Source organism: Suillus fuscotomentosus, assembly GCF_016647785.1.
Source record: "Suillus fuscotomentosus strain FC203 chromosome Unknown F5891scaffold_4, whole genome shotgun sequence".
NCBI classification, from domain to species: domain Eukaryota; kingdom Fungi; phylum Basidiomycota; class Agaricomycetes; order Boletales; family Suillaceae; genus Suillus; species Suillus fuscotomentosus.
Genome location: NW_024539516.1, coordinates 873,204 through 898,731, shown reverse-complemented (window position 1 = coordinate 898,731; position 25,528 = coordinate 873,204). Strand labels below are relative to the sequence as shown.

Sequence of the window (25,528 nt, the reverse complement as noted above, 5' to 3'; positions counted from 1 at the left end):
TGGGACAATCCTGCCAGTAGCTTGACACCTGATAGGAATATCGGCAACATTAAGAAATCTGTCAAGTTCTTGAATAGCGACGACTTAGCGAGGGAAACGGTAATTTTGGGATACATATACCTCCAACGTGCTTGAGAATTCCTCCAGTAGCCAAAGCATGGCAAGCCGGGCCATTTTGATACAAGCATGTCTTGAAGAAGGAACGGTGGGCAGGAATGCGGCCTCCCGTGACCCGTCTGCTGTCGTTATGACTATCTGGACAAGATATTCTTCTGTCATGTGTGAAAACGTCAGCCTTTACGGGTCAGCGAACCGGTGACCTGCCAGCGAGACACTCGAAACTTCTGGGATTATAAATACCAGAATCACATCGTAGGTACAGCTACTTGCAGAATGCAACCCATCATCCTGTATGACATACCATCCAAGCTCCCCAAGAAAAAATGGGCACCCAACCCATCAAAAACAAGGTGCTGTGGACGCATTCAACTCATGATGACCGACTCACACTACGCATCAGATTCTGTTTCGGCTACAAAAACCTTCCGTATGAGGTTATCTGGGTGGAGTTTTGTGACATTGCTGCAACCATGAAAGGTCTTGGCGTATCTCCAACAGCTGGGAAAAGATACACAGTGCCAACCATTAAAGACCCCAACACTGGCGTAGTGGTCTCCGACTCCCATGCTATTGCCAAATACCTCGACGAGACCTACCCTGACAAGCTACTTATACCCCGCGGGGCACAGGTACTCTTAGAGACCTTCGAGACCCTGTATATCAACACAGTCATGATTCCGTCCTTCAAGCTCCTCGCGACCAGAACTCTCGAGATACAGAATGATATTAGCCGGGAAGTATTCATCCAATCGCGGTTAAAAATGTTTAGAGAAACACATTGGGAAGATATGGCTCCTGAGGGGAAGGCACAGCAAATGTGGGCTGCGTTAAAGAAGAACCTTGATGTAGTGGACGGGTGGTATCAAAAGAGCGGGGGTAGGTGGATTATGGGAGACACGTTCTCGTTCGCGGATATCGTCGTGGTGTCCTGGATGGTTTGGTGGAACGCTATCTTGAACAAGCAAGAACGTCAAGAGGTCCACACATTGCACGGGGGAAGATGGGCACGTCTCTTGGCAGATGTGAATGCCGAGTGCAACACAGAGTTAGGCTCCTTTGAAGAACATAGTCGTTCCCTCTTATGAGTTTCGCTAGTAGCTAAAGAAATAGTTCAACTTGAAGTTGCAGTGACCGATTCAAGTTGGCCCCGCACAAATAAGGACAAGCTAATTGTCGCGCACGTGACCGCGTTGCCCCGCACCGTGACTCCAACTTGAACGCGTCCGTGCTTGCCATGAACATATCCCAACGATGAGTTGTAATTATAGCTTCGGTATGAACTGAGGCAGGAATTAATGCAGATTATCTAGGCACTGAGGAAGACTCTCTTGTATCCCAGGCCCCAGGCACCCTTCAAAATCTCGCGGCAGGAAATGAAGCTGAGAAGGCGGCAAACTGTGCTAGGTTCGTTAGGCATATGTTTGAATCTTATCGTACATTCTTACATATTGTGCAGAATCCTGACGGAAAGTAGGTTTCCAGTCAAACTCATTGTCCGGTGCCACTGAAACGACCAATGACCAGCTTTCGGTCACACGGAGTACAAGGGGAAGCAAAAAGAAATTGTCGAGGCTGCTACTTCTGGTGAGTCATTATGGCACAATTGTGTCAAACAAATCAATTATTTGTTATACAGGATTGGATGTCTTTGTATTAGCGCCGACGGGAATGGGCAAGGTATTTGCAAATGAACTCAAATAACAACAGATCGTCCATAACATCTTTCGGTCTACAGAGCCTGTGCTTTCAGATTCCAGCAGTCGCAGATATGGTATGCTTTCGAAACCACTATTTGACAGGAGCTGACTTCATCATAGTTCGGCATCTCCATCATAGTTTCACCACTATTGGGTCTGTCGAACCTACTCATTGAGGTTGGTTTAATAAACTGACCTATTACTCCAGCCCTGATGAAAAACCGTACGTTGCGTGCCTGTTCGTTTTTTCATTCGAGGCTGGACTGGATTGTGCAGAAGTATCAAGTTTGCGCCGCAAAGGACTCCCTGCCGTCTCTTGGACATCGGACACACCGAAGGGCGAACGAGATCAGGTATTGCCGGTGCTTCTGTATAATTTGAGCTTGCTGACTTATGTCCTGTAGATTATTGAAGACCTCGAATCAGGGAGCCCACAAACTCGTCTTCTATATAGTGAGCTTGCTTAACACGAGAACGTATATACAGTGAGCTAATCACAATTTCGATCAGCCACACCTGAAAAGCTGTGCACACGTGAAATGATGCGCCTTCTTGAAATTGTTTATGCGAAGGGCGAACTCAACAGACTGGTTGTAGACGAGGTAAGCGCTATCTGTGGACAACGTGAAGACTGCTCATTCTTTCATTCTTTCGCAGGCTCACTGCATCTCTGTAAGTATCATAACCCTTCTTGCGTTCAGAACTTACTAACAACAATGGTTTCCACAGGAGTGGGGCCACGACTTCCGTGAGGAATATCGCAAGTTGGGCTCTTTTCGGGAACGATTTCATGGAGTGCCCATTATGGCCCTCACAGCAACAGCAACCCCGAGGTATGTCCGTCAGACTGCAGGCATTATTCTCTGCTTGATTTTATTCCATACTTACATTGTTATGGTTCCAGTGTTCAAACAGACATTATACGCAGCCTCAAGATGTCCGAAGAAAGATTGTTTACCGCTTTGCACCCCTTTAATCGCGCTAACTTATTCTATGACATCAAGTACACTGCGGCGCTCGACTCCCTGTCTCGTATGTCAGCCGTATACGATTTTGTAATTACCCTACACCGTCGTCGAGCCCGACCAAGCTCTGGGATCATCTACTGTCGTGCCCGCCTGGCGTGTGATGAACTATCGGCCTTTCTGAGGGGAAAGGGCATCAGTGCCAGGCCATATCATCGTGGGATTAGGTGCGTCTGAAGCGAGTTTTGAAGCGAGGTCCCTGATGTGATTATGACTGTCAAGCTCTCATATGCTGGATAAGACGTTGAGCGAATGGGAAGCAGGTGGAAATGGTGATGGTGGTGTTGATGTGGTGTGTTTTCTCCGTGTTCGTCAATCGTCTCTTCTAACATATCGCTTAGGTCTGTGCAACCATCGCTTTTGGAATGGGGATCGACAAAAGCGATGTTCGGTCAGCTCTCTCTTCTCCAGAGTTTGTGTGATATTGACGCTGATGATAAGTTATATCGTTCACTACGATCTTCCGAAGAGCTTCGAAGGTGCGTGTTCTTCATAAACTACTGTGAGGGGTACCATTGACCGGTAGCCCATATTATACTCAGGGTATTATCAAGAGACAGGTATAGTGATGCTACTTAGTTCGCCCATCTTTTTTTAACTAGTTTTTTCCAAATAGGACGAGCGGGTCGCGACGGCTATGTGAGTTTATCTCTCGTGCCACTTTTTCGTGCTGATTAGATCCCCATAGCCGTCTAAATGCGTGCTCTATTACTGTGAGGTCGTCGTTATCATCACTAATGGACACAACTGATGTTTGGATGCAATTTACAGCTCGTGAAGACGCCTTTCGCCTCCGCAAGTTAGTGTCTGATAGCCACGCCAAGAGACAACAGGCTGCAAGCACCATGTACGGTCCTCAACCCAGCCAAAGATCCATTGATAGTTTCAGTGCAGTGAGTGACTTTTCCTTGCTGGCGTCATAAGACTCATGAGTTCTAGTTGATTGACTACGCAGAAAATGTGACTATGTGTCGACACGTGGTTGGTCTCATCCTGTTCAGCAGAATGATTTGATCTAATCCCAATCAATTCAAGTCTATCTGCAAGTATTTTGGCGAAACAATTGATACGAGTGACAAGGAGGTCGTCAAGAGCTACTGTAATAATATGTGTGATGTGTGTCTTCTCCGTTCCTTCTCTCAGCTTGAACTGTGATAGAGCGCACCTCAGGTGTGCAAATACCCTGATAAGGCCCTGCGCCGAAAACAGAATCTCTCCTCAGAGGACCGCGTTGCCGTACTGTCGAACTCGCGTTCCTTCAATACGGATGTATTCGAAGATGACGTTGAGAGTTCATGTCCAGTGCCTCAAAAGGCTCCTCCTGGTCAGCCTAATCCTGGACAAGCGGGAAGTGGCGGGTTGAAAAGGCCCAACGCCTGTCCTGCAGGTCCGTCCAAGAAGAAAGCAAAGCTAGAGGTACTGCCACCTGCATTAAGTGAGCATTACACGTTCCAACATTGAGTAGTCCATCTGACACTGTGATAGTCACGAAGCCTTATAGTTCTGTCGGTACCCTAAGGAAGCCATTCAAAACACCATTACAAGGTGCCGTTCAAACAACCTCCACAAGAAGCACGTGTTATCGAGTCTTTGGATGCTCAGCAAACCCCCCAGAAACGTGAAGAACAAAACTACCACAATGACGAAATTGAAGTTGTCAAGGTTTGCTTGAATTCTGCTTGGCAAGCTCCGCAAGACGATTTGCTGCAAGATGACGTCCTGGAAGAGGAACCTATGGACTTTAGTCAAGGTGGCGGTGATGTATCCCTCGATGATGGTACGTCCAAACACGAGCAGTGACCACAAAGAAATTTTAAATATCCGCAATCTTCAGAACCTCAAATACACCTACCCGAGATTGACATTGAACTGGAAATGATGTTCTCCAAGAAAATACCTGTAAGTTGGAATCCTGCGTAGCGCACGAAAATGATGGACGATATCGCTTAGGAACCAGCAAGGAGAGAAGTCTTTCGCACTATTAGAGAAGCTTTATACAGAGTTCTCCGCTGGGATGATGGCGATGAAGGGTTGTGGGCCAATTTGAGCAATGCTCCATCCAATGCTGAAGCAAGGTACTCCTCACGTATTCACGAAGTGCTCATCTTGATGATTATCACCGGCCTAGACATCTACTCCTGGCAGAAGCCGCTAAAGATATAGAGTACTCTGTGCACACGATGTCTGCCACTGAGTCTGGTTACAACCAAAAAGCAAAGGCAAAACTACGTGTGGTCAAGCTCATGGAGCACAGGGAAAGTCTTTGGCCGATCGATGTAGCTCATTATGATGAGGATGAAGAGGAGGCGATCGAGATGATAGGATTATTGAGGAACATCTGCAGTCGCTGGAGAAACACTGGTAAAAGAAAAGGCCCATGATCACTGTCTCTCGCCTGTATGGATGTGCGATATACAATTAGACAGCCTGAGTGTGATGAATCACTATAGCCAGATGGACCACCCGGAGATCCTCGGCAATGTCTGTAGCTGTCTGCTACATCTAATTTCCTCGTTTGTGAATGCAAGACCATTCTCCGTTCGAGTGGAACTTTCGTCTTTATACTGTGCATAGCACGATTGTGTCACTTCCACCCCGAAACCTTCGCCGAGCCATTGCGGCATTCCCGCGATCATCTCTGCTATAGGCTTGAGGGAATGGTGTTGTTGAGGTGGAATAGAAGGAGAAGTAGGTATTGGTATATTTGAAGTAAAAGTAACTAAATACTACTTCACTACTGTTACAAACCAAGCACGCAGTACCCGCCGGAGTGTCGTCCACCCCGTTATTGGGCTGTACATCCATACAAGCGCTAAAGATTCCAACACGGGAAAAAGGCGAAAAATAAAAGTAGAAACTCCCGATGGTGTCTGGATCATTGTGATTTGAGGCCTTTCGCATACCTCCACGCGAATTCCGTCAATGTTGCCCCAATGCAGATGGCATACATGACTAGCCAGAGCGCGGTGATGACGCGGCAGACAGTATTTTGGAAGTTAAAGCCTGCTATCAACATCGCTGCATATGAAATAGCACATGAGGACACAGAGAGAGCACTGAATTACCGGAGCTCACCGAATATGAAACAATTCAGGGACAGGCCAACAAATACTATGGGCATGATGATCGATAACAGGTAGGGAAAGAGGAAGTAGCCGCCTGTCCTAAGTTGCTGTTAAGATGTCAGCCGATGTCATGGGTAAAGCAGGAGTACCCTTACTTCTCGAGTCCACTGCCGATCAGTGTGTAGCCAGCGAATCATGCTCAAACCAGATGTCATCACTGCAATCATGGCCAGCATGAGTGACATAAAGAGCAGGAAATAGGTTGCAGGTGAGGAATAGTTAAAGTAAGATACAGGAGAACCTGTGGACACGAAAACAGCATTTGTCGCGAGAAGCAGGCTCGCCTTGAACCATGTCAGTGGCAGTTTGAACTCGGGGAGTTGAATAGCTTACTACAGAGATAGTGTTGGACAGGATGGAGCACAGCTTTTTCCTCACGTCCTCAAATCCTTCTTTGGATTGCAGTGACTCCCAGTGATCTTCAAGATCAGGGCGTCCGAGTGCCAAAAAACAAAGTACTCTCGTTAAAGAAGACGTGTCACGAAGAGATGCGGGGATTGTTTGCTCTTCGGTGAGTCTTCTGTCATCAGTGGTCCCGTAGAACGTGAAAACCTAGCATCCTAATTCAGTTCTATGACAGCAAATCTTTGTTTTCAAAGCACACCTCCGAAAAATACTGTAGGGCCATGGTGAGCACTATGTCAAAGAGGAGAGGTGAGGTGAATTGATGCTACGTCTCGACATGTTGGAGACTTTTTGTAGTTCCCAAATCTTCTGCGTATAGAGTTAAGTGAAGCTTCAGGCCTCAGGTGGTGCTGTGAAATGTTGATTAAGTTATGTAATGTTTGAGTGGGGGTTCAGGTACACCGGTCCTGTACCAAATTAATACCGGCACGTCGGGTCTTACGCTTGACCGGTGCTATCATCTATGCCCCTCGAAGGCTTAGCGCTTAAAGTTAAGACGTCGGAGTCTCCGCTTAGTAACAACGTTGCAACAAGTTCTCCGTGATGTGTATATATACACAAGCTCTACTATAGTACTTATCCGCGGACGTCTGCTCAACAGCCTCCGCTAAATTCGGGCTTTAGATCTTTGCATAACCACTCCTCCACCCATAATCGCTTTCATGCCACAAAGTGAACTTCCGTTCAGCTGTCAGTCATGTTCTCGTCAGCCTGTCGACATCACAAACGAAACCAATGCAGGGGGCCTTTAAGGTGATCTGCCCTGCCCTCGTCCGTCGCTGTCACTTCTACGCAGGAACCTCGTCATCCGCAACTTGCAGCGGCACCTCACCCTAAGTCACCCAAGAGCAACACCTCGTATTGAATACCCGCCACACTCACCTGAATCCGCACCTCTACCCTCACCCATCCCGTATTAACCGTGGGTCCCTTTCGCTTCCATGTTCCCCCACCCAATCGCACGATTGCGCCTACCAATTGCGCCATACACAACCCATGACTCACAAGTACGATATGCTCGTCCCTCTCAGACCTCGCAACATTCACTACATGAGGAAGCACAACATCCTTCACTGCTGACTCACCCCTCCTCGTCAAATCCTCCGCCGACTCCCCACCAGGGAACGCCACGCGTTTCTCGCTTTCATATAACAGCGGGTACTTTCCCTCTGTAAAGTGAGCTTCGAGTGTCTTGCCTGGCTCCCGTACGCATGTCTGATGTCATTCTGTGGCTCCTTCTCTGATCTCGGTGATGGTGAAATCATGAGGAGGCTTGGGTGTGAGCTACGCGTCTAGTACCACTTGGGCTGTGTCCCGGAGAGGTGGGAGAAAGGCTTACCTGCGTCCCTGATAGCCAAGGTCAGTCGCGATGCTCGTTAGATAAACGTGTGTTCGAACTATTACTTACCTCTTTCCGTCAGAGGACAGTATCCATATTGTTACCCCTCTTGAGAGTAAATGACAAATCTTTTCACTGGGGAAGAAAAGATTCGACCAGTGTCGGAAAAGTTGACAAAAGTATGGGTAGGTCTGCTCGCAAAGAACTGTCGAGAAGCTACTTGTGTAGCCTTAGAAGAGTCTGACTGGCGATGTGTCATGTATAGGCTTGGAAGCCCACTCTGCAAGCTAGTAGTTCGATATCATTGGACCTGAAGTTGTGTACCGAAGACCTAGGATGCATTTCTCGGATCCTCCGTCTCGAAATTAACGTATACCCCTTCGTTGATCGAAGATAAGCAAGTGGCACGCTTCGAGGATGACTTGAGTATTCACTTGGAAAGCCCTCCAATTTTGTCTACCGAACTTAACTCAGACTTGGGATCCTACGAAGAGGTCTTGAAGTGCATGATCTGTGTGACAGGCCCATGATGAGAGGCGATTGCGGCTATTTTCATATTGATAAGACCGGATTTCATTTTTTCGTCTTACCGCTTCTATTACCTGTGGAGCTACACCTTTTACGGTACTGTTCTAGCGGAACAAGGGCGGAATACGTCCCCAGGATGGCACAGGACTCAGGAGTTCGCTGCTTCCCTCTGCAAGTGGGCCATGGAAGAAGCAACTTTTTCTCACGGTCGCGCCACGCCTCTAGGAGTTGGACAACGAGGAGGAGAAATCATAAATGGCGACGAACGAAGCAGCAACAACAACAGCGGCTCCTCCAAACCCCGCGAACATAATTACCGCCCTGACTAGTGCCTTTAAAAGTCAAAATGGCGAGGCAGCATCGAGCACGCGCATAGCCCAGCTCCTCGAGCAGAACATGGGCCAGCTTGGCGAGCTTATGCGGCAGGGCAAGCTCACTGCCGTACAGATCCAGCAGGTCCGTCGGCTTTTAAACCAAGTGAGATTTATTTTGTCTCACCTGGGCGTCTTATCTGTAGCTGAAAGATTACGCTGAAAAACACAAGTCCGCGACCAGTGCTGCTTCGGGAAATGTGGCTGGCACCTCAACCGCGAATGGCGGTACGAAGGTAATGATGACTCAATGGGTAGGAACCTCCTTTATCTCATCCCCTTTGTGGTAGACTGGGGCTACTGCAACAACTGCTACCGCTTTTAAAAGCGGGTCACCAGCACCTCTTCTTACATCTACACCTGGTGACGGGTATCCCATTAGCCAAACTCTCAACACTACCAATCCAGGGCCCGTCCAGTGGGCAGCTGCACAGCAGGGAAGACCAACTCTTACAGGTGGAATGACTAGCGGCAGAGTGTCTGGTGAGTTCCTGACGATCATTTGCGGGGAAAGTAGCGATCGCCTCCGAGTAATAATCTTGATCCATATCGCCAGGTACCCCTGCTCAGATCGCACGATCGACGGACGATGCTGGTATGCTCAGCATAGAAGACAACCATCCACGGAGAAAGAATACCCCGGGAGATCAGAGTATGAGACGGTCGATACAAGACCTCGTCTCAAGTGTTGATCCCAATGTTCGGATCGAACCTGACGTGGAGGATGTAAGTCACTGTACTCAAATCCTTCGACATGTCCTTCATTGTACCATATACAGCTACTTCTTCAAATCGCTGACGAGTTCATCGACTCGGTCACAAACTTCGGTTGTCGACTAGCAAAACATCGCGGCGGCGACACGCTCGAAGTCAAAGACCTCCAGCTTCACCTTGGCAAGTCTGATCAGTTCATTCTCCCTCGTTCTACTCATCGCTCTGTTTCAGAACGCAACCACAATATCCGTATTCCCGGATTTGCATCGGATGACACGCGAATAGCCTTATCTCAGGCTGCTGTAGGACCTTCCGTGCCTGCAGCGGGAACAAAGAAAACAGCTCAAGGCACATCCATGACTTTACGCAGTCACCGCTTGGCGCAGGTGCAACAAGCGAAGAGAGAAAACAAGCTCGCATAGTGAATCGCGCTGGACATTCTTGCTTTCTTTGCTATCCCTTTTTCATTGCTTGTTCGACTTGTAACGTATAATATTTTGCTCATACCATAGTACCTCGAGATGTCACACTGACAGGGTGCCCCTCAGGACTTTAAAATGCTACTGATATACTAGTTCTTATTCATCAAGGAGGGTTGAGTCTCAAGATGATGCATATGTTCGAAGTACTCCGAGACCGTTAATGATACTTGACGAGGTGCGTGTTCACCCAGTACAGTAAGATTTAGTTTTGGGGCTACCCAAGTGAGTGAGGTACGAGTGTAAGAATTGCGACTTTGTGATGCAGCACTCGGCCTCTCTTGTTTCCGCACCAGTGCTCATGCCACGCTCCAGCAGGCTCAAACCTGCCTGCTGCTGCTCTCCTTTTCCCCAACTACCACTCACTTGTCCTCATTGTCTCTCGGATCCTCGTAGCCTACATTACTACTTGTCCCTAAAGGCAGTCAGTTTCAACTACATACTAGTACTATGCATCCCTCTTCCGAGTCCAGGAGCCCAGGTAGCTGGCATCTAGACCTGCTGAGTTCTAGGCTGCTGCTGCGAGGCTTACCCACCAGCGCTCGCAGCTCACGTCGGCTGTCTCTTGGACAGCTTGGGGGCCAAGTCGTCCCTTCATGTTGTTCTCCCTACCACTACTAAGACTGCTGCACGACAGCAAACTCATTTTTTTCCCCCGAGAATTGAGTGAGAAGGCTTTGCTTGTATTTTCTGGAGTCACAACAATCTTATACAATGGTATCATACGCATGGGTAGAACGTAATCATTCATGAGGAGCCCGACCAAGCGCCTTTACAAGTCTTGATTTGATGTCTTGTTCATGAGAATCATTCGTAAGATCCATAGCCAGAAATTTGTAGGTGGCGATTCCGGCGGCCTTGATATTTTCTTGTTCCTCTGCGGTCATTTTCTCTTCTAAAAGCTGCCCTAGTTCATGGTCGCCCAGCAATTTGCTTGGCGTATCAGTGATTAATTTCTCCGTAGGTGTGTAAGAGGAAGAAAAACTACCTGACGTATTGCGCACGCTGCGCGATACGGGACGGCAAACCAAACATCGTAGCACATTGAGCTGCATGAGAATTGAGGGAAAGACCCGGGGAAACACTGGTTCGTGAATTAGGTACGCCGATGATTGCATAAACCCAGAAGGTACCGATAAAGATAGGTTATTTTCTCTCCGGGGGCAGCGACGAATGTAGGTTCCAAGTGTTCGTGATCGGTTGAGTCTAGGTCCTCAGATATCGACACGTCGCCGGGATTGAGGTTGTTGCCATTGCTTGAAGTGAAGAGCACTTGCATGTGGAAAAACATGATCGGAAACGTGTGGGGATTGAGCATGTCCTTCTGAAAGACTTCATGGAAATGTGTGGCAGCTAAAACCTTAGGACACTGAGATCCCCTGTTGAGAAGATGTTTGATGACACCGCAAAACAACCCAGCCCCGTCTATGAACAAGTAAGAATCGACAATTATGCTTGTACCGTGAAGCGAACGAGCCTGCAGGGATCGTCCCCTTTCCGAATTCATCAAGGAGAATGAGAGAGTTTGCGGTACAATTCCGGAGGGCCAGGGAAACCTGATTGAGATCAATCATAAAAGCAGATTGAGCCTTGCAAGCCAGTTTAGTATAGGAGGAAACCGGGGGCACTGCAATAATACTTTGGATACTGATTCGCGGGTCTGTATACGGGTAAAGACTGTAGAGAAGGGTTAGTTGACATAAAGCGAAACAGTACAAAACGTCACTTTTGTCGACGATTCCCAGGGTGGCAGATGCCGCTGGAACGAAACTTCACAGGGTCATGGAGTACGGAAGCAATCACGAGTCCCTTACCAGCCGATCTAAGTTATTCAAGAGTTATGAGTAATCCAATAAATCAGAGCGGTTGCCAACCTGGGCCATATATTGAATCAGAGCAACCTGGTTTCATTTCAATACACCCTGACATGTGACTGGTCAGATCTTTACCTGTTTCAGGTAGACGCTCTGCATTGTGCAAGAGGGAATTGAGCTGATATTGTAACGTGTAACTTGAACCTACTTTTCCGCATGCATTCGCGCCAGTGCACAAAACAATGCTGCTACACATAGGCAGATTGTCAACTTCTGTCTGCGGTTCGGCGCTGTCACTGAAACCGATACCAGCTACAAGCTGAGCATTATTGGGAACAAAAATGTCGACTACCTGCTCTTGTAAGGGATGTCTTACGAGAGAAGGTCAATAATGTAGCAAGTAGCACTCCACGATGCTCACCGTCCTTGATCGATGTCGATAACAGGATCCTCTGACATCTGAGGTCGACAGTAATTGTATGCCCGAGAAGCCTCCGCAAAGGCTAGCAGGCAGTCCAGTTCGGCACAAACGTCACATGCTTGTCTCATCCCTTCGCTGAATACAAGGATCCGTTCCAGGAGCTCTTGGACGATCTCTATTTCACGGTCTGTCGCACGTGAGTCTTTTGCTGATGAGAAGCTATCAAAACTCGCACCGACTATTAATGGGTGGAGATCGCCGATGTGCATATCCATGTCTTAGACCTGAATCACACGCTTTCTCTTAATAAGGATCAAGGCAAAGCTTACCATCCATCTCTTCTGATTTGAAATACACATGGGCGCTGAAAAGACGCCGTTCAGTCACGAAATCAATCATTAACAAGACTTATCGCTTGCTCTGAGGAGAACTGAACGATTAGGTCAGTCCACTACATCAGATATAGCAAGGACAATGTCGGGACTTACCTGGAAGCTCCATCCATCTAGAACCTCGATGCCCTCCTCAGTCGTCCATTCCTCTTGCATCGGAACGCAGATCAAAAAACCTGCCAACGGAAATCGTTGAATATACATTTATACTAGGTTCGAGAATGCATCACCTAGCTGTGGGAAATATACCACGTTCAGGGACGCCGTATAATCTACAGGAATCTTTTGGCATATTTGCTCAGCGACTTTACACTATAACATGTTGAGCAAATGACAGAGCATCTTTGAGACAGGAATGACCCCACCAAGACAGCGTCCAATCCAGCGTAAACGTGTTTCCTCTGATCTAGTTCCTCGTCGATGTACGGCCTGACACATATGCGATTGTTGCTGGTAGATTCCTCCCAGTCAATCTAACCAGTGAAGGAGTAACTTAGTAAATAGAAACAACAATACAAGCACTTACTGTCTCATTGACAGCATTTCCGGTGTCCTTGAAGCTCCCAATGTCCAACGTTGCAACCAGCTAACAATTCATTCAGTCCAGCTTCTCCTGGCGAGCCGCTCACCGATACCATACCTTTCGTACTACCTCTACTCGATCACCTCCGTGAAGTTCCGCCAGGGCGTCGCGTAGCATTGCAGAGTGATATGTAAACTTCGCTTGACGTCAGATCGAATTTGAAACTAGAACCGGGTGAATCATACCTTCACCAGGCCTTGCCAATCACTGACGCCAGCTTTCCCAGATCGCAAGAGTCCGAGGATCCTCGGAATATTCTTGATACCTTTCAAGTGAGTTTGCAAAGCACTCGCAGGTGCTAAGTTCTCCGGATGTAGAAAGCAGTCAATAGCGTCATGGCGGGCGGCGATTACAGGAATGGATAGAGACGGGCGCATGAGCCAGGTGCGGAGCAAGGAACGACCCAAGGGTGTCCGAGTATTGTCAAGGATACCTGTACATATTGATGAACGTGACGACATCGAAAGTCGTGATAACATACCAAAAAGCGACAAACCTTCCTTTGTCTTATCAGAGTGGATGGATGCGTGGCTTTCGTTTTCGAATATCTGGAGAGAACTGTACTTTACCGGTTAATGTACTCTCAAGGCAACGCCCTGATGCCCCACTTACAAAAGTGCATCAGCATTGATATGCATGACCTGATCTCTTAGAAAGGAGTCAACACAATCCTATGTAAAACGTTTGCAATACCGACTCACATGGTCAACACTTCGATGCCGGAGATGTGGAGCCCCTCGACGCCTGCATCATCATCTAGTTCGCCCGCTGCTCGCTCCCTCGCAAGGTAGTCGAGCAGAGCGCCAAGGCATGAAATCTATGGTTTCATGAATGAGACAAAATACTGCATCCGCGTATCTAGACGCACACAAAGAGGAGAAGATTCCACCGATGCATAGTTGGCCAACCTAATCGCCGCGTTCCATCTTTTCATAGTTGGATCGCCTGCCGGCTGTTTGCGTTTCTGCATGAATTCATATGCGTTTCTTGGCTCAGCGCCTGAACTGCTGTCGGATGACAATTGTCCAGTATCTTCAGTTGTCAACTCGGAGAGAAGAGGGAGCGACAACAAGCGGTCTCTCCCCCTGTGAGGAGTGAACTCTTTATGCGGTCTGATTTGAAAGACACTTCCAGAAGCCTCAGCTGAGCCATTGGGTTGAGTACCTGCGCATATATGCAGTGGTAATAGAGAGCATACCAAATTTCTGAAGGACCGCTATAAATGGGTCGTCGGCTTTGGAGCTGGTCAACACTATGTCAGCGTTGCATTGTTCTAGAACTGGTACAGGTTCAGATGGGCGAAATGATGAGAAGGATTCCACTCAACGCATGTTCGTAAGATCGAAGTGAACATCCTCTTGCGTATCTTCAAGCACATAGACTATGCACCTGACAGAATCATAGTATGCGCCTGCAACGCGTCCTCTGGAGGAAACACGCTAATATGCATTAGAAACACGCACTCATTGAACGACTTACGATTGGCAAGACATCGTCAAGCAGATCTGACTAGATGGTCAGCTTCACGGGACACAACACTCTTTGAGAAACTTCACCTTTGACGTGTTCGCATTGTCCTCCGAGATACCGTTCTCCGTATTTGCTACCGCTGCCACTGATTCAGAATTACCCTCCCATCTGACTTTCTTTCGTGGTAACTGGATGCTCTCTTCAGTGTCGGACTCGGCTGTCTGATTTTGCTCGTGGTTTTGTGCGCTCTTAGCGACTTTGTTTTTACGGTGATTAGAAGACCTATTTTGTTTTGTCCTCTTCATGTCGTTCCGATGCGTGTCTGTGGATGGTAAGCGGTAACTTGCAATTGACTTGCAACAACTAGAAATTACACTGTTACGTACTGACATAGGCGCTAGGGCAACCTTGAGTTGAATCCAAACCGAGTCCTCGCGAAATATCATTATTATTATGTCAGGTCTGAATATATGTCATGTGCGGTTCCGTCAACGCGTCATTCATTCATGTAGGTGACCAAAAATCCCGCTACATACTTATCTTTTCATCTTTGTGTTCTACTAGTAATGCTGGACTCCAACTCGGAGTCATCCACCAGAGGCGTGCAATCAGCCAAGCAAATGCGTCAATAGAAGATATGTGTGTTCCTGCAGTTTGAAGTTCAATATGCAAGCTCATAGTCGACATGTGCATTTTCATTAGCAGCGACAGTACAATGACGACGAGATGCGGACAAGGTAATAGGATTACTTCTTTACTTTCAGTAACTCTTTTGTGTCCTCTCCAGTCACTGTGTAACAGAGAATTTGTTAGTAGCAATCGTCACAAAGTAGGAGACAACGCACCATTCAACAAGAGGCTCTGGGCATCTAACATCACTTTATTCCCTGAGGAGGCTAGCATGTTGGCGATATCCCTTGCGGCCTCAAGCCGACGAAGCTCCAGAAATCCTTTATTCGTGCGCATGGCTTCACCAATCAGCTCGGCACTCTTTGCCTCACCTTGAGCTCGCACTATAATAGACTGTAGAAGACACATCAGAACTAAGAAAAACCGATAATCACTACAAGGATATATTACCTGCTTTTCTTGGATGGCCTGATCAACCAAGAAGGCAGCCCTCAAAGCTGTTTGTTGAGCGACCTGTAGGGCAAGATTATCTCGGTGAATGGGATATGTACCAGATTACTTGCCTGCTTGGCCTCGACAGCATGCGTGAACTCAGGTGAAAACGCCACATGGGTAATAGACACATCGTCTAGCACCACATTAAAGCGCAATGCACGATTCGTCAAGTTCTCGCGAATTAACCGGGACACCTGACACATAACCCATCGTCAGTTTACAACAGGGTAACAGGTGAAAATACTCCGCACCATCTCACGTTGTGTAATAAGCTGACTTGCATTGAACTGTGCGACCACACTTTTGAGGACTTCGTTAACTATAGACGGTAGTACGCGCTCGTCATAGTCTTTTCCTAGTTCACGGTATATTTGAGGCAGAGCAGATACAGCCGGCCGTGACAGAACTCTGCAAGTAATGTTGACCATTTGCAAATCTACAATTCCAAATTAAGCGGGTACAGGTGTGCCGCAAGCTGCAGACGTCACCTTTCGTGCCAGTCAAACTTGCTACACTCCGAGGCTTTGCACGAATGTCGAAAACTATTGGAGTCTCGAACCAGGGAACCTGAGGAGCGTAAGCAAACAAAATGCGTTAAAAAGAGTGGTACGAACCATGAGATGTGTCCCTTCGCTGTACACCTCATCCTTAACACCCTGGAGACTGAAGCCGGATGAGCCATCAACTCAGAAGGTGCCTGACACAACAGCCTACCGAGTATATTTGATAGCTCTGTGACCACCATCAACTTATTTGAGTTGTCAGAAGCCGCTACAAAAATCCCGATATGAGGCACACCGTTGAACAAGCTCGCATTCAGAAGAAGTCCACCGCCCACTAGCGCGACTATAAGGCCTCCGCCTGCGAGGAAGCGACCTGGACCTCCTGGCATCCCACCACCACCTCCTGACTGACTAGCCCTCTTTATTTGTTGAGCAAAATTTCTGAATGCGTCTTGACTATTCATGGTGTCGATTATGCCCTGCAGACTCCAGAGTGAAGAAAGTTCGAAGCCTACTACGCAACACACCGGCACACATCACGTGCTCCTTCATGAAATTTCAAATTTGCCCCCGAAAAATCTAATCTTGATTTTGGTCTTGTTTTCTCCCATCTCCTTTAAGCGCTGAGCTACCAGGCGGTACCATCTGTAACTCATCAATGTTCGGGGAAGGAAATGCAGCCAGCAGTGTCGTGCGTAATCGCGTGTTCCAATCGACCCCTGTGCTGACTTCGAATTTTATTGAAGCTTGGATGGATTTCAATAGCATGCTGGTCAGTGAGGCAAAGAATTTATGCCAAAAAATCAGGCTCATCTTTCACAACCTCTGCAGGATCGTCGTTTATTCTCCTCAGATAATTGAGAATTACCAACTACAGAGCGGGGAGGGTTTATCCCTTCTTTTCATTTATGTATGGTTGCTGGGTGATGTATGTAATCTTATGGGTGCAGTGATGGCCGGGTTGCTGCCTACCGTGATCATCCTTGGAGTTTATGTGAGTTTTATGTGCTACTTGTAATATACCTCCCTGATGTGATACCCTTTTCGGCTAGTACACTTTATGCGACACAGTATTGCTTTGCCAAGTATACTATTACCGATGGAAGCGGCAAGCCGGGCGGCACGTTGTACCTGTGCATATCACAGGGGAGGTTTCCGAAGAAACCTGCCTTATTACTGATAGTCGCTCGGCGGATCCCCCCGAAAGACCAGAGCTCTCGATCACGCGAATTTTTGTGCGGTACCTGGCCGCTGTCTCATTTGTATCAGTCACTGGTGTGGCAGCGTATTGTATCAGCAACTGGCTTCCCAGCGATGACACCCCTCCAGCCCTTCCAGATACGAAGCTGGATTGGCATATCCAGGTAATAGGGTGGACCAGCGCCTCTGCTTATCGTGTGTTCCTGTCATGCCATGTGTGGATACCTTCACTTACCACCTTCCTCGACAGTTGGTGCTCGGCTGCCGCAAATAGGTCAGTATGACTCACGCCTAACGCCAGTCCCACTGTTCTAAATCTCCGTTCAGTCAAGAACTTCAAGACCAGATGTGAGGGTCTTGCCCCTGGGTTATTTGTCTTCTCTATTCTGGGAAACACGACATACGCATTATCTATTATTGCTGCATCTCGCGACGCAGATTATCTGATCAGGAATGCAAGCTGGCTAGCAGGTATTTGCCCATGACTTATGTACTTAGTACATGCGGTTGACTAATCGCTTAAATCCTTTAGGTAGTGGTTTGACCGTCTTTCTCGATATTCTTGTACGTCCAATCGCTCTCTGCCAAATAGATTTCATTACTCAGAACTCTAATTCTCCTATCTCTAGGTGCTCAGCCAGTTCTTTTATTACGGATTTGTTTCAGGGCAGCGAGGCTGGATCGATAGAGTTCCGGTGTAATGCCTATCAGAAAACCGTATGTACTGTTCCTAGACCTCAGTAGAACATTACGGACTGCTTTTACGCATATGTTATCTATTTAAATCGTACCTCGCTGACCGAGATGACGCACGCTCGTGAAACTGATTGCATTGCCATTTTGCCCAAAAAAACATCGAGGGAAGATGTCTATGGTACAAATGACCCATATCCTTGGATTTTGCAGTTCTTGTTAACTGTGTGGGAAAGGGATTCGGATCGAACCAGGGACTTTGCACTTTGTTTGAATCTCACTTTGCCTCGTTGCTCTCCTCGTGTCCGAATTGCTATTTTGCCGCCGCACGTTGCAAGTTTCATCAAACAATTCCGGACGAAATGTCCTCCTGGAGTAACTCAATACAACATGCTCCTGGCCTCGTGCCAATATCAACGGACACCGCAAGTTTCCATTATTTCGCAGGTACATTCTTATCCGTGCGATCAACTTAAAACCTTCCAGTTCTCGTCGGATTAGGTCCCCATCTTTCTGTCCGGTCAACTTTGTACGTACCAGGATGATCACAAATGCAGGCATGTCCTATCTTATTCATCGATTAACTGCGATGACACTTATGTGTACACGCACAGGTGGTGTTTGAAAACGTTCACGGCTAGTCAAGCCGCATTTTATTGAAAGCCCTACAACCACATCACCGTTATTAATTCAGCACTTTTACGTGCGGTTGTTCAGCACTCATAAAGAGTTCAGCGACAACCACGTACCCATCGATCACCTGTAGCCATCATACTATATGATGCAGTGGCCATCTTTATCTCGCTCAGCTAGAGACGATACCACCACTATCATCGCTGATCGCCGTGGTTCAAAGTTACCCGATGTGACTGCCGCCTTTCTTACTCGGCCATCTAGCGTATCATCCTCGACGTCCTCATCACCAACGTCCCCTCCTCCACCTTATGAAGCGATTCATTTCCTATCTCAGCCGGTTTCGCAATGCGTTCCAGGTTTTGTCCCAACGCCGTCTGCCAACGGCGGACCGCCTCGTCGTCGTGAGAGCTCTGCGCTATCCATGACACGATACAATGTCGACCACTCGCTCTCAGGAGGAAGTTCAACTTCGGGTGTGTCCATCCCTCATTTGAGGGAGGCACTAGACTCCCTGGATACTCAGATGGCATCCTTGCTCAACCAGCGCCAGGAGCTAGAGTCGCATCTGGATCAAGTTGTTCGATCCCAATCTCCTATCCATCGAATTCCGGAAGAACTCCTTTCGTCGATATTCGTTGCAGGAGTGTGTAATATGGGAGAGGATGACCCACTATTGGTAGCGACCTTAATGTTGGTTTGCCGATATTGGAGGGACATCGCCATCGACACCCCAGAACTGTGGGCGGATATCTGCGTGAGTCCGCACGACTCCCTTGAGAAAGCGCATCGCAAGCTCGCACGTTCAAAATCGGTACCTCTTGATATCACGATCAACTTCACTCCTCGAGTTGACAATTCAAGCGGCGCCATGGAGAGTATTATTCATGCGATGGATCTTATCCGTCCTGCGCTTTGGCGAGCAAGGTCCTTTCGCCTCAGTGTTCCCAACAAACCACAGGCACATGCTGCCCTTCTGCGCTGTAAAGAAGAAGCTCCCCATTTGGAAAGTCTTTGTATCCGCGTATTCCATTCTATGCAGGAAGATCATTACTCCAGCCCCTGCCTTCCGCTTTTTAATGGGCACACTCCCCGCCTTCGTTCGTGCTCTTTCACGTCCTTTAATTTCAATTGGGACAGGAGAGTTGTATCAAACCTGCGTGTGCTCCAACTAGGGGGCTACTGGAACGGGTCTTCACCATCTGTCGACATCTTGCTAGATATTCTGCGAGGCTGTCCAGGTCTCGAAGAACTTGCATTGCGCAACATGTCGGACGTGGATCCTGAAACTTGTGTTTCTCTCGAACATGAGTTTATGTCTACGAAGGTTGTGAAACTCCCAAGGCTTACCAAGGCATCATTCTATTACGCAGGCATCATGCGCACGCGGATGCTTCTTAGTCAAATATCGTTCCCTGCGCTTGAGTCCCTCGACTTCTGCTACCTCGACAACCTCACACCAGTTTTGGAGCACCTTCGACAGCAATCTCTTACTTCCCTTCCACTGAAGTATCTTCGTATTGAGTCAAGTTTCTTGAACGAACCGAAGTTTATAATACTACTTCAGCGACTAACATCATTGGTTACTCTGGAGTTGGTGGATGTGGAAGATATCACATGCTTCTTGTTGAAGGTGAGCATCCACATAACCGTGTCATCAGCGCATATTCCAATTACCTTTCATCAGAATCTTTCCTCGCCGCCTGTGGCCCATCCTTGGGTGTGCCCCAAGCTAGACCGTCTCAACCTTGACGGGTGCACTGCACTCGAATGGGATGCTCTACGAGGACTTGTGGAATCTCGCCTCTCTGGTCGTCCACCTCAACTCTCTTCTGCTTCGACTGCAGTAGCTTCGCGCTCATCCTTCGTATCCACCGCGTCTGCCTCTGCCCATATCCACGCCTTGTCCCTCAGCCGTTCTGCGACGCCCACAATGCAGCCTCGTCGTCTATCGTCGATTGATGTTACACGCTGCCATCAGATCAGCAAAGAGATGGTGCAGTGGCTCAAGATGTACGTCCGCGACGTTCGCTGTGAGCCGGCGAAGGGGATATGGGGAGAGTCTATACTACCCTAGTGCTGAACGGCTCCCGATTAATATTTCTCGCGAACATACACACCTAGATTGCAAATACTTGAACTGATGTGCTATGTGGATTTCCTGTACTGATTGTATATTGTACTTACCCGCACGATGGTGTCTGCACGCCACGGCATTATGTATGTAACGAAAGACTGTCACTTATTAAAATATTGCTCGTGTACAGTTTGTAGTTTTCATGCAATTCACTTGATCTCATTTAATACGAGGTCGTAAACTATTCGTTAAGATATGCAAGCATATGTTTCCTTTCATTCTCTTCGCGCTTTCGTACCTTCGAAAATCCTCTTCGACCTCTGCCAACTTCAACCCTCTTCTTTCGCAGTTCCTCAGAGGTCCTAATGTGGGATGCCAATGCCGCTTGGTTATGAGTAACCCGCTTCTTCGACTGCTTGTATGGGCCCTCAGTTTTCGCCTTCAAACCAATCCCGAGGCGGTCAGATTTAAGTATCGTCGGAATAGGCGTCAACAGCGACTTCTGGGTGTACGGATCATGTCCTTGAGACGCACTGGACGCTGGAGCAAGCGGAAGAGAAGCAGATCGGTGAAAAGATCCAAAGCCATCTTCTGGCTCTGACTCTGACTCTGACTCTGATTCAGATTGGGTGAGATCAATGACGTCTGGGGGTATATCTCGAGATTTATTGTCGCCGACTAGTATGCTTGCGCCCCGCAAGGGTGCATGCGAGGTTGATACAGGTGATCGGGGGCGCAGAGATCGAGCGACATGTGCACCAAGCCCTTCCCCTTCGTTCCAGCCACCCTTCTGTAGCAGATTAAAGCCTTTGTTGGATGGCCCTATTGCCAGCCAGACTGGAGGAACAAAACGTGCCTCCGATGGTAGCGGTGGCGGATCTCGTGCAAGAAGGTCTGCCAATGACGGTGCGGGAGAGCTGGGTTTGCTCGGTGGTTCAGACTGGAGCGCTCTTTTGATGAACCAGTTGTTCTTGGTGGTAGCCTCCTTCTTTGGCTTACTGGTAGAAGCTTCACTGGGTGTACTTGACGATCTAGCTGTCAGCGGTTGGTTCCCCGACATCTTGGAGCTATCTTTTGTCAAAGCTTTGTACCACTCAGAGATGCCGCTATCTGGAGCAGAGGCATTCGAAGATACTGTGTGGGTAAGCGAAACAGCAGAGCCCCACTCGTCGTACTGAATACGCGCGGGAACAAAGGATGGAGGTGGGGCATGGCGAGCAGCAGAGAAAGTTGGCGCTGTGTTCCATTGTTCTGTTTCGTCTATTGGAATTTGGCCCGTCTCTTTCTCTAGCTGCTCTCTATCTGCGGGATCATAGTCCGAACGAATGTGATGAGCGACAGTAGCCATACTAGTGCTGGTCGTAGTAAGCCCTTGGGGACTGTGGTCGGCTGTCTTTGACTAAGCGACTCTACACTTATTTGGAAACAATCACCCCTGTCGTCACCTACCTTAGAAACTGACATTGTATGACTATTCAATATCCAAAATACGCTGATTGACCCGTGATTACAGAACGTACGTGCGAGGTGACAACAAATATATGATACCAGTGCTATGTCCACCAAATGAGATTTGAGATGACCTATCAACTGATAGGCATGTTGGAACCATTATAGGAGAATCCTATGGCAAGCAGGGTGAGTCGAATTTCTCACATCTAAAAGGACATCGTAATTGACATACCAGCGAACTGAGCTTGGACGGTGGATGAGAGATGGGAGCCATCGACATAACTATCGATAGGCGCTTCGGCCGTGAAGACAGTGTCGAAGTTGGAAACATCCTAAACATCGACGGACTCAACAAACACGTACTCCCAGGGAGATATGCACTTACCACGGGACTTGACACACTTGGCTTGAACGGTGGTTGGATCTTTTTCTGCAGAAGCTTCTTGAAGTCGATGTGGTTTACGAAGAAAGGGTGCTTCTTAATCTCCTCAGCGCCATTCACTCCAAGTCGTTTCGAGGGATCTCTGTTGAGAAGACTAGTCAAGATGCTTCGGGCTTCTGTGCCAATGTCGGGGCCAAAGGTGAGCGGATCAGAAAGAATTTTCTGATACATCTTGTCCGTGACCTCTGAGGTAGATGGTTAATGGTAGAGATACAAATACAGTGATAGGACAAACCATCATAGAAGGGTGGGAGACCGGAGAGCATCTCGTACAGAAGTACACCAAGAGTCCACCAATCAATCGACTTGTCTAAAATAGATGATCAGGAGATCATACGACAGGCGACGAAGTGGAACTGACTATATCCTTGACCGTTCAGGATCTCCGGTGCAAGATATTCCGGTGTGCCACAGAACGTGTTTGTCGTGTCTGAATCCTTCATATTGAGCTTACATAACCCGAAGTCGCACAATGCGATGTGTCCAGTATAATCCAAAAGAATGTTTTCTGGTTTCAGATCGCTGGACTTCGATGAGTACAGCATAAAAAGAGGGAGGGGGTGCGCCTACCGGTAGACGACGTCGAGTTCATGTAAATGTTCCAGAGCTAATAGCAACTCAGCACTGTAGAATCGCGATCGTTCCTCGTTGAACCGCTGTTCGCGTTGCAAGTGGTGGAACAATTCTCCTCCATTGACAAAGCTAAAGGGTGTACTCGTGAATAACCCCGAGAGGCGACCGTTGAAATAACCTTACGCAAGTACCAAGTACAGCTTCTGCTCGGATTGGAAACTGAACTTCAGGGGCACGATGAAGGGGTTTTCGACACGCGCGAGTACGAGCCGCTCGGCCAATGTGTGCGTGATTTCTTTTCGGTCGACTATATGAGCTTTGCGGATAGTCTTGAGGGCATATATCCGCATAGTGTCGCGCTTCCTGACTTGCATGACCTGCAAGGAACGTAGGTACGACTATTCGCACGTTAATCTTGCAACCCACCTTGCCAAAACTGCCTTTTCCAATGACAGTGATGAGCTCAAATTCGTCGATAGTCAGAGATTGGCCCTGTCAACTTCGTTAGTCTCTCATAGCTCGAAACTCGAAACATAAAGTCACTGACAGAGCTAGGCTGGTATGCCACGCCGATTTGAATCTTTCCTTTGCCACCAGTCATGTCGTGCCACTGGTCTTGACCCACGACGCCAATGTTATCAAAGTCCGGCGTGAACTTGATTCCGCCCATGAAGATATCATTGCCCATATCATCCGCTAAACCATCGCTGCCGACTTTGGGCTGTTCGGTTCTCAAGTAGCACTGTATTGAAATTTCTGAGTGGCGCGAGACGTCACTGGCAGCGAATTCAGGACGAGCCATACGTGATATAGAATAGACACTCACAACTGGGCCTGGTACATATACAATGGTTTCTCCAGATCACCACCCAACGGGGTAATGAGGACTTGATTGACTTCGAACTCCATTACCAGGTAGGGTAGCCACCAGCATTGTGTACGCTGGATACTGTCTTTTGCGCCATGACGCTTCACGAGCCGCCTCTGCGTTACGCTCGAGGGAGATACAGACGCTGCGACTTTGGCCTGTTGCGTGGACAGCGCTGTTTGTACAGCAGAAGGGACCGTGGTGCCTACAGGAAGGGCCAGGTCTTCAGCCCATAGAACGCGTATGCTGAGAAGACCGGTGCGTGAAGTAGGTTTTCCCGCAGGATTACTTGGTGTCGGAGTAGTCGACCGCGGAGGCTCGTCGGGGCATCCAGCAGACAAGGTGGCTGTTGAAGCTTTTTTAGTCAATTTCCCGAATCCCTTCAACATGGGGTCTAGTGAATATTAATGACCAAAGGAAGAAAATATTGTGCAGTTAAGGCGACGCGGGAGGACTGACAAAACAAGTTGATGGTCTATGTTACACCGTCGCAGTCAAGCGCGTTACGGTTTATGGAAATGGGCAATAGCACGTGGCAATCTAGACTCTCCGAATCGGACAACTCTACTGCTACTAGTAGTACTGTGAAGCAACCGATGCGAGTCACAGCCCACATGTGCTTAGGCATGCAGTCTCAAGCTTCGAAGTCGACGATTTTATTATTAACTATGATTACCCGCGAGAGTGCCACAAACCCTTTATTGGAACGAACTACGACTGTCTTTTTCTGTTATAGGACTGGAGCTAGCCGGCATCACAAGTCTCGAATCAGCCAGAGCCCATCGATAAGCAAGTGTATCGCCATCGTGACAAGTACTTACGAGTCTATGCTTACTATGACTCCCACACCGATACCCTCGGAACCCACGAGGAACTGATGGAGTCAAAGTCTTACGAGTGATAAGTGTATACGTACTTACTGCGTATGACACCCGATTGGCTCCCAAAGCTCATGATTCGAAAACTCGACAATTCTAGGGCCGTCATTCGAATCTGGGACTGTTATTTTCTCTCAGCACCCTCTGAGGGATGAGCACGAGCAAGACTTGGGCAGGTAAACTCCAGTTTCTCGTTGGCGCCAAAGAAACGAGTGAGACTCCGATGGTGATTGACATGCTTCCATCCCGTCGGAAAACCCAACGCATGTCGACGGGTAGTAATTGATCTAAAACCCCTTGTCCTTCCGACGGAAAGTCACTTCAGGAAGGACCACCGTTGGCGCAAGGCCCAAGATAGTGCAAAATGCCGAGCACTTGCACAAGCTTACATGGCACTAATTTACGTTGTCAGTGACACAAAGGAGGCAGGGAAATGTCTGATGCGGTGATCGCACCTCATACTGTGTGCTGCAACAGCAAGTCCTCCTGACCAACTCCTGACTTATCGCGTTTTGGGGCAATTTAAAATGTGTTTTAATAACGGTCAGGAACAACCCGGTTTCCGTACAACTCTCATGATCAGCCGATACAAAGAGTAGGA

General features: G+C 48.1%; 11 protein-coding genes across 11 annotated transcripts; 5 read left to right on the top strand and 6 right to left on the bottom strand.

Moving 5' to 3' along the window:
- Nucleotides 1-151: 151 nt before the first annotated feature.
- F5891DRAFT_476166 (uncharacterized protein) lies at nt 152-1,246 on the top strand. The gene is made up of 2 exons (XM_041371966.1): nt 152-470; nt 521-1,246. Exons 1-2 carry the CDS (start codon nt 394-396, stop codon nt 1,203-1,205), a joined length of 762 nt encoding a protein of 253 aa, XP_041232255.1. The 5' UTR covers nt 152-393; the 3' UTR covers nt 1,206-1,246.
- A 70-nt stretch (nt 1,247-1,316) lies between these two features.
- Nucleotides 1,317-5,449, top strand: F5891DRAFT_1003358 (P-loop containing nucleoside triphosphate hydrolase protein). Its single transcript, XM_041360298.1, has 25 exons — nt 1,317-1,378; nt 1,431-1,517; nt 1,645-1,704; nt 1,757-1,797; nt 1,828-1,891; nt 2,026-2,040; nt 2,094-2,170; nt 2,222-2,270; nt 2,328-2,419; nt 2,547-2,650; nt 2,722-3,009; nt 3,065-3,134; nt 3,184-3,233; nt 3,284-3,325; nt 3,445-3,481; nt 3,531-3,555; nt 3,614-3,735; nt 3,782-3,823; nt 3,878-3,958; nt 4,013-4,277; nt 4,328-4,347; nt 4,388-4,619; nt 4,677-4,741; nt 4,793-4,917; nt 4,971-5,449. Exons 1-25 carry the CDS (start codon nt 1,372-1,374, stop codon nt 5,221-5,223), a joined length of 2,313 nt encoding a protein of 770 aa, XP_041232254.1. The 5' UTR covers nt 1,317-1,371; the 3' UTR covers nt 5,224-5,449.
- Nucleotides 5,450-5,636: 187 nt separating this feature from the next.
- F5891DRAFT_1003352 (uncharacterized protein) lies at nt 5,637-6,514 on the bottom strand. The gene is made up of 4 exons (XM_041360297.1): nt 6,301-6,514; nt 6,063-6,251; nt 5,918-6,014; nt 5,637-5,860 (listed from the first exon to the last, which is right to left on the bottom strand). The coding sequence occupies exons 2-4, from the start codon at nt 6,150-6,152 to the stop codon at nt 5,718-5,720; spliced, it is 330 nt and encodes a 109-aa protein (XP_041232253.1). The 5' UTR covers nt 6,153-6,251; nt 6,301-6,514; the 3' UTR covers nt 5,637-5,717.
- A 740-nt stretch (nt 6,515-7,254) lies between these two features.
- On the bottom strand, nt 7,255-7,578 carry F5891DRAFT_907178 (uncharacterized protein; the record flags this gene model as incomplete). The annotated part of the gene is made up of 1 exon (XM_041373564.1): nt 7,255-7,578. A coding segment is annotated over one exon (324 nt), but the record flags the coding sequence as incomplete, so codon positions are not given.
- A 768-nt stretch (nt 7,579-8,346) lies between these two features.
- F5891DRAFT_1003347 (transcription initiation factor TFIID subunit A-domain-containing protein) lies at nt 8,347-10,010 on the top strand. Its single transcript, XM_041360296.1, has 6 exons — nt 8,347-8,695; nt 8,757-8,846; nt 8,901-9,093; nt 9,167-9,336; nt 9,390-9,504; nt 9,556-10,010. Exons 1-6 carry the CDS (start codon nt 8,495-8,497, stop codon nt 9,744-9,746), a joined length of 960 nt encoding a protein of 319 aa, XP_041232251.1. The 5' UTR covers nt 8,347-8,494; the 3' UTR covers nt 9,747-10,010.
- Nucleotides 10,011-10,473: 463 nt separating this feature from the next.
- F5891DRAFT_1101287 (DNA mismatch repair protein MutS) lies at nt 10,474-14,910 on the bottom strand. The gene is given in 27 exon segments (XM_041363582.1): nt 10,474-10,736; nt 10,792-10,887; nt 10,937-11,257; nt 11,277-11,392; nt 11,443-11,480; nt 11,530-11,573; nt 11,618-11,625; nt 11,678-11,704; nt 11,753-11,770; nt 11,826-11,988; nt 12,039-12,225; nt 12,274-12,315; nt 12,368-12,445; nt 12,523-12,606; nt 12,661-12,742; nt 12,796-12,903; nt 12,957-13,016; nt 13,071-13,148; nt 13,199-13,446; nt 13,495-13,571; nt 13,626-13,661; nt 13,715-13,830; nt 13,882-14,156; nt 14,212-14,292; nt 14,341-14,438; nt 14,493-14,518; nt 14,570-14,910. 27 exon segments carry the CDS (start codon nt 14,873-14,875, stop codon nt 10,547-10,549), a joined length of 3,003 nt encoding a protein of 1,000 aa, XP_041232250.1. The 5' UTR covers nt 14,876-14,910; the 3' UTR covers nt 10,474-10,546.
- Nucleotides 14,911-15,136: 226 nt separating this feature from the next.
- F5891DRAFT_1003303 (band 7 family-domain-containing protein) lies at nt 15,137-16,676 on the bottom strand. The gene is made up of 9 exons (XM_041360295.1): nt 16,407-16,676; nt 16,323-16,356; nt 16,223-16,271; nt 16,097-16,175; nt 15,860-16,044; nt 15,677-15,802; nt 15,564-15,626; nt 15,329-15,506; nt 15,137-15,273 (listed from the first exon to the last, which is right to left on the bottom strand). The coding sequence occupies exons 1-9, from the start codon at nt 16,573-16,575 to the stop codon at nt 15,230-15,232; spliced, it is 927 nt and encodes a 308-aa protein (XP_041232249.1). The 5' UTR covers nt 16,576-16,676; the 3' UTR covers nt 15,137-15,229.
- A 13-nt stretch (nt 16,677-16,689) lies between these two features.
- F5891DRAFT_1003298 (PQ-loop-domain-containing protein) lies at nt 16,690-18,223 on the top strand. The gene is made up of 8 exons (XM_041360294.1): nt 16,690-16,802; nt 16,858-16,883; nt 16,943-17,105; nt 17,164-17,506; nt 17,562-17,585; nt 17,639-17,782; nt 17,844-17,875; nt 17,941-18,223. The coding sequence occupies exons 1-8, from the start codon at nt 16,770-16,772 to the stop codon at nt 18,010-18,012; spliced, it is 837 nt and encodes a 278-aa protein (XP_041232248.1). The 5' UTR covers nt 16,690-16,769; the 3' UTR covers nt 18,013-18,223.
- A 1,105-nt stretch (nt 18,224-19,328) lies between these two features.
- F5891DRAFT_941279 (uncharacterized protein) lies at nt 19,329-20,714 on the top strand (the record flags this gene model as incomplete). Its single annotated transcript, XM_041374332.1, has 2 exons — nt 19,329-20,270; nt 20,325-20,714. The coding sequence occupies 2 exons, from the start codon at nt 19,329-19,331 to the stop codon at nt 20,712-20,714; spliced, it is 1,332 nt and encodes a 443-aa protein (XP_041232247.1).
- Nucleotides 20,715-20,876: 162 nt separating this feature from the next.
- F5891DRAFT_1003296 (uncharacterized protein) lies at nt 20,877-22,179 on the bottom strand. The gene has a single exon (XM_041360293.1). It carries the CDS (start codon nt 22,060-22,062, stop codon nt 20,956-20,958), a length of 1,107 nt encoding a protein of 368 aa, XP_041232246.1. The 5' UTR covers nt 22,063-22,179; the 3' UTR covers nt 20,877-20,955.
- Nucleotides 22,180-22,188: 9 nt separating this feature from the next.
- On the bottom strand, nt 22,189-24,568 carry F5891DRAFT_1003294 (kinase-like domain-containing protein). The gene is made up of 10 exons (XM_041360292.1): nt 24,008-24,568; nt 23,729-23,957; nt 23,608-23,673; nt 23,365-23,558; nt 23,179-23,310; nt 22,970-23,130; nt 22,844-22,918; nt 22,552-22,793; nt 22,399-22,498; nt 22,189-22,338 (listed from the first exon to the last, which is right to left on the bottom strand). Exons 1-10 carry the CDS (start codon nt 24,436-24,438, stop codon nt 22,301-22,303), a joined length of 1,668 nt encoding a protein of 555 aa, XP_041232245.1. The 5' UTR covers nt 24,439-24,568; the 3' UTR covers nt 22,189-22,300.
- Nucleotides 24,569-25,528: the final 960 nt, after the last annotated feature.

Excerpts from the sequence above, each read along its gene's own strand:
- F5891DRAFT_476166 (XM_041371966.1), top strand. The coding sequence starts at position 394 with ATGCAACCCATCATCCTGTATGACATACCATCCAAGCTCCCCAAGAAA. Across the intron at positions 471-520 it reads CCCAACCCATCAAAAACAAG|ATTCTGTTTCGGCTACAAAA; the intron begins GTGCTGTGGACG and ends ACTACGCATCAG.
- F5891DRAFT_1003352 (XM_041360297.1), bottom strand. The coding sequence starts at position 6,152 with ATGTCACTCATGCTGGCCATGATTGCAGTGATGACATCTGGTTTGAGC. Across the intron at positions 6,015-6,062 it reads ATCGGCAGTGGACTCGAGAA|CAACTTAGGACAGGCGGCTA; the intron begins GTAAGGGTACTC and ends ACATCTTAACAG. Across the intron at positions 5,861-5,917 it reads CCTGAATTGTTTCATATTCG|CGATGTTGATAGCAGGCTTT; the intron begins GTGAGCTCCGGT and ends TTTCATATGCAG.
- F5891DRAFT_1003296 (XM_041360293.1), bottom strand. The coding sequence starts at position 22,062 with ATGGCTACTGTCGCTCATCACATTCGTTCGGACTATGATCCCGCAGAT.
- F5891DRAFT_1003303 (XM_041360295.1), bottom strand. The coding sequence starts at position 16,575 with ATGAATAGTCAAGACGCATTCAGAAATTTTGCTCAACAAATAAAGAGG. Across the intron at positions 16,357-16,406 it reads GAATGCGAGCTTGTTCAACG|TTGATGGTGGTCACAGAGCT; the intron begins GTGTGCCTCATA and ends AACTCAAATAAG. Across the intron at positions 16,045-16,096 it reads AAGTTTGACTGGCACGAAAG|ATTTGCAAATGGTCAACATT; the intron begins GTGACGTCTGCA and ends TTGGAATTGTAG.
- F5891DRAFT_1003358 (XM_041360298.1), top strand. Across the intron at positions 1,798-1,827 it reads CGCCGACGGGAATGGGCAAG|ATCGTCCATAACATCTTTCG; the intron begins GTATTTGCAAAT and ends AAATAACAACAG. Across the intron at positions 4,278-4,327 it reads GGTACTGCCACCTGCATTAA|TCACGAAGCCTTATAGTTCT; the intron begins GTGAGCATTACA and ends ACACTGTGATAG.
- F5891DRAFT_1003298 (XM_041360294.1), top strand. The coding sequence starts at position 16,770 with ATGTTCGGGGAAGGAAATGCAGCCAGCAGTGTC. Across the intron at positions 16,884-16,942 it reads TGGATTTCAATAGCATGCTG|GATCGTCGTTTATTCTCCTC; the intron begins GTCAGTGAGGCA and ends CAACCTCTGCAG. Across the intron at positions 17,106-17,163 it reads TGATCATCCTTGGAGTTTAT|TACACTTTATGCGACACAGT; the intron begins GTGAGTTTTATG and ends CTTTTCGGCTAG.
- F5891DRAFT_1003347 (XM_041360296.1), top strand. The coding sequence starts at position 8,495 with ATGGCGACGAACGAAGCAGCAACAACAACAGCGGCTCCTCCAAACCCC. Across the intron at positions 8,696-8,756 it reads CTGCCGTACAGATCCAGCAG|CTGAAAGATTACGCTGAAAA; the intron begins GTCCGTCGGCTT and ends TCTTATCTGTAG. Across the intron at positions 9,094-9,166 it reads GACTAGCGGCAGAGTGTCTG|GTACCCCTGCTCAGATCGCA; the intron begins GTGAGTTCCTGA and ends CCATATCGCCAG.
- F5891DRAFT_1101287 (XM_041363582.1), bottom strand. The coding sequence starts at position 14,875 with ATGTCAGTACGTAACAGTGTAATTTCTAGTTGTTGCAAGTCAATTGCA. Across the intron at positions 14,293-14,340 it reads CTTCGATCTTACGAACATGC|TTCTAGAACAATGCAACGCT; the intron begins GTTGAGTGGAAT and ends AACCTGTACCAG. Across the intron at positions 12,316-12,367 it reads CAAATCAGAAGAGATGGATG|ACATGGATATGCACATCGGC; the intron begins GTAAGCTTTGCC and ends TTCAGGTCTAAG.
- F5891DRAFT_1003294 (XM_041360292.1), bottom strand. The coding sequence starts at position 24,438 with ATGTTGAAGGGATTCGGGAAATTGACTAAAAAAGCTTCAACAGCCACC. Across the intron at positions 23,674-23,728 it reads TGGCATACCAGCCTAGCTCT|GGCCAATCTCTGACTATCGA; the intron begins GTCAGTGACTTT and ends CGAAGTTGACAG. Across the intron at positions 22,794-22,843 it reads TCTCCCACCCTTCTATGATG|AGGTCACGGACAAGATGTAT; the intron begins GTTTGTCCTATC and ends CATCTACCTCAG.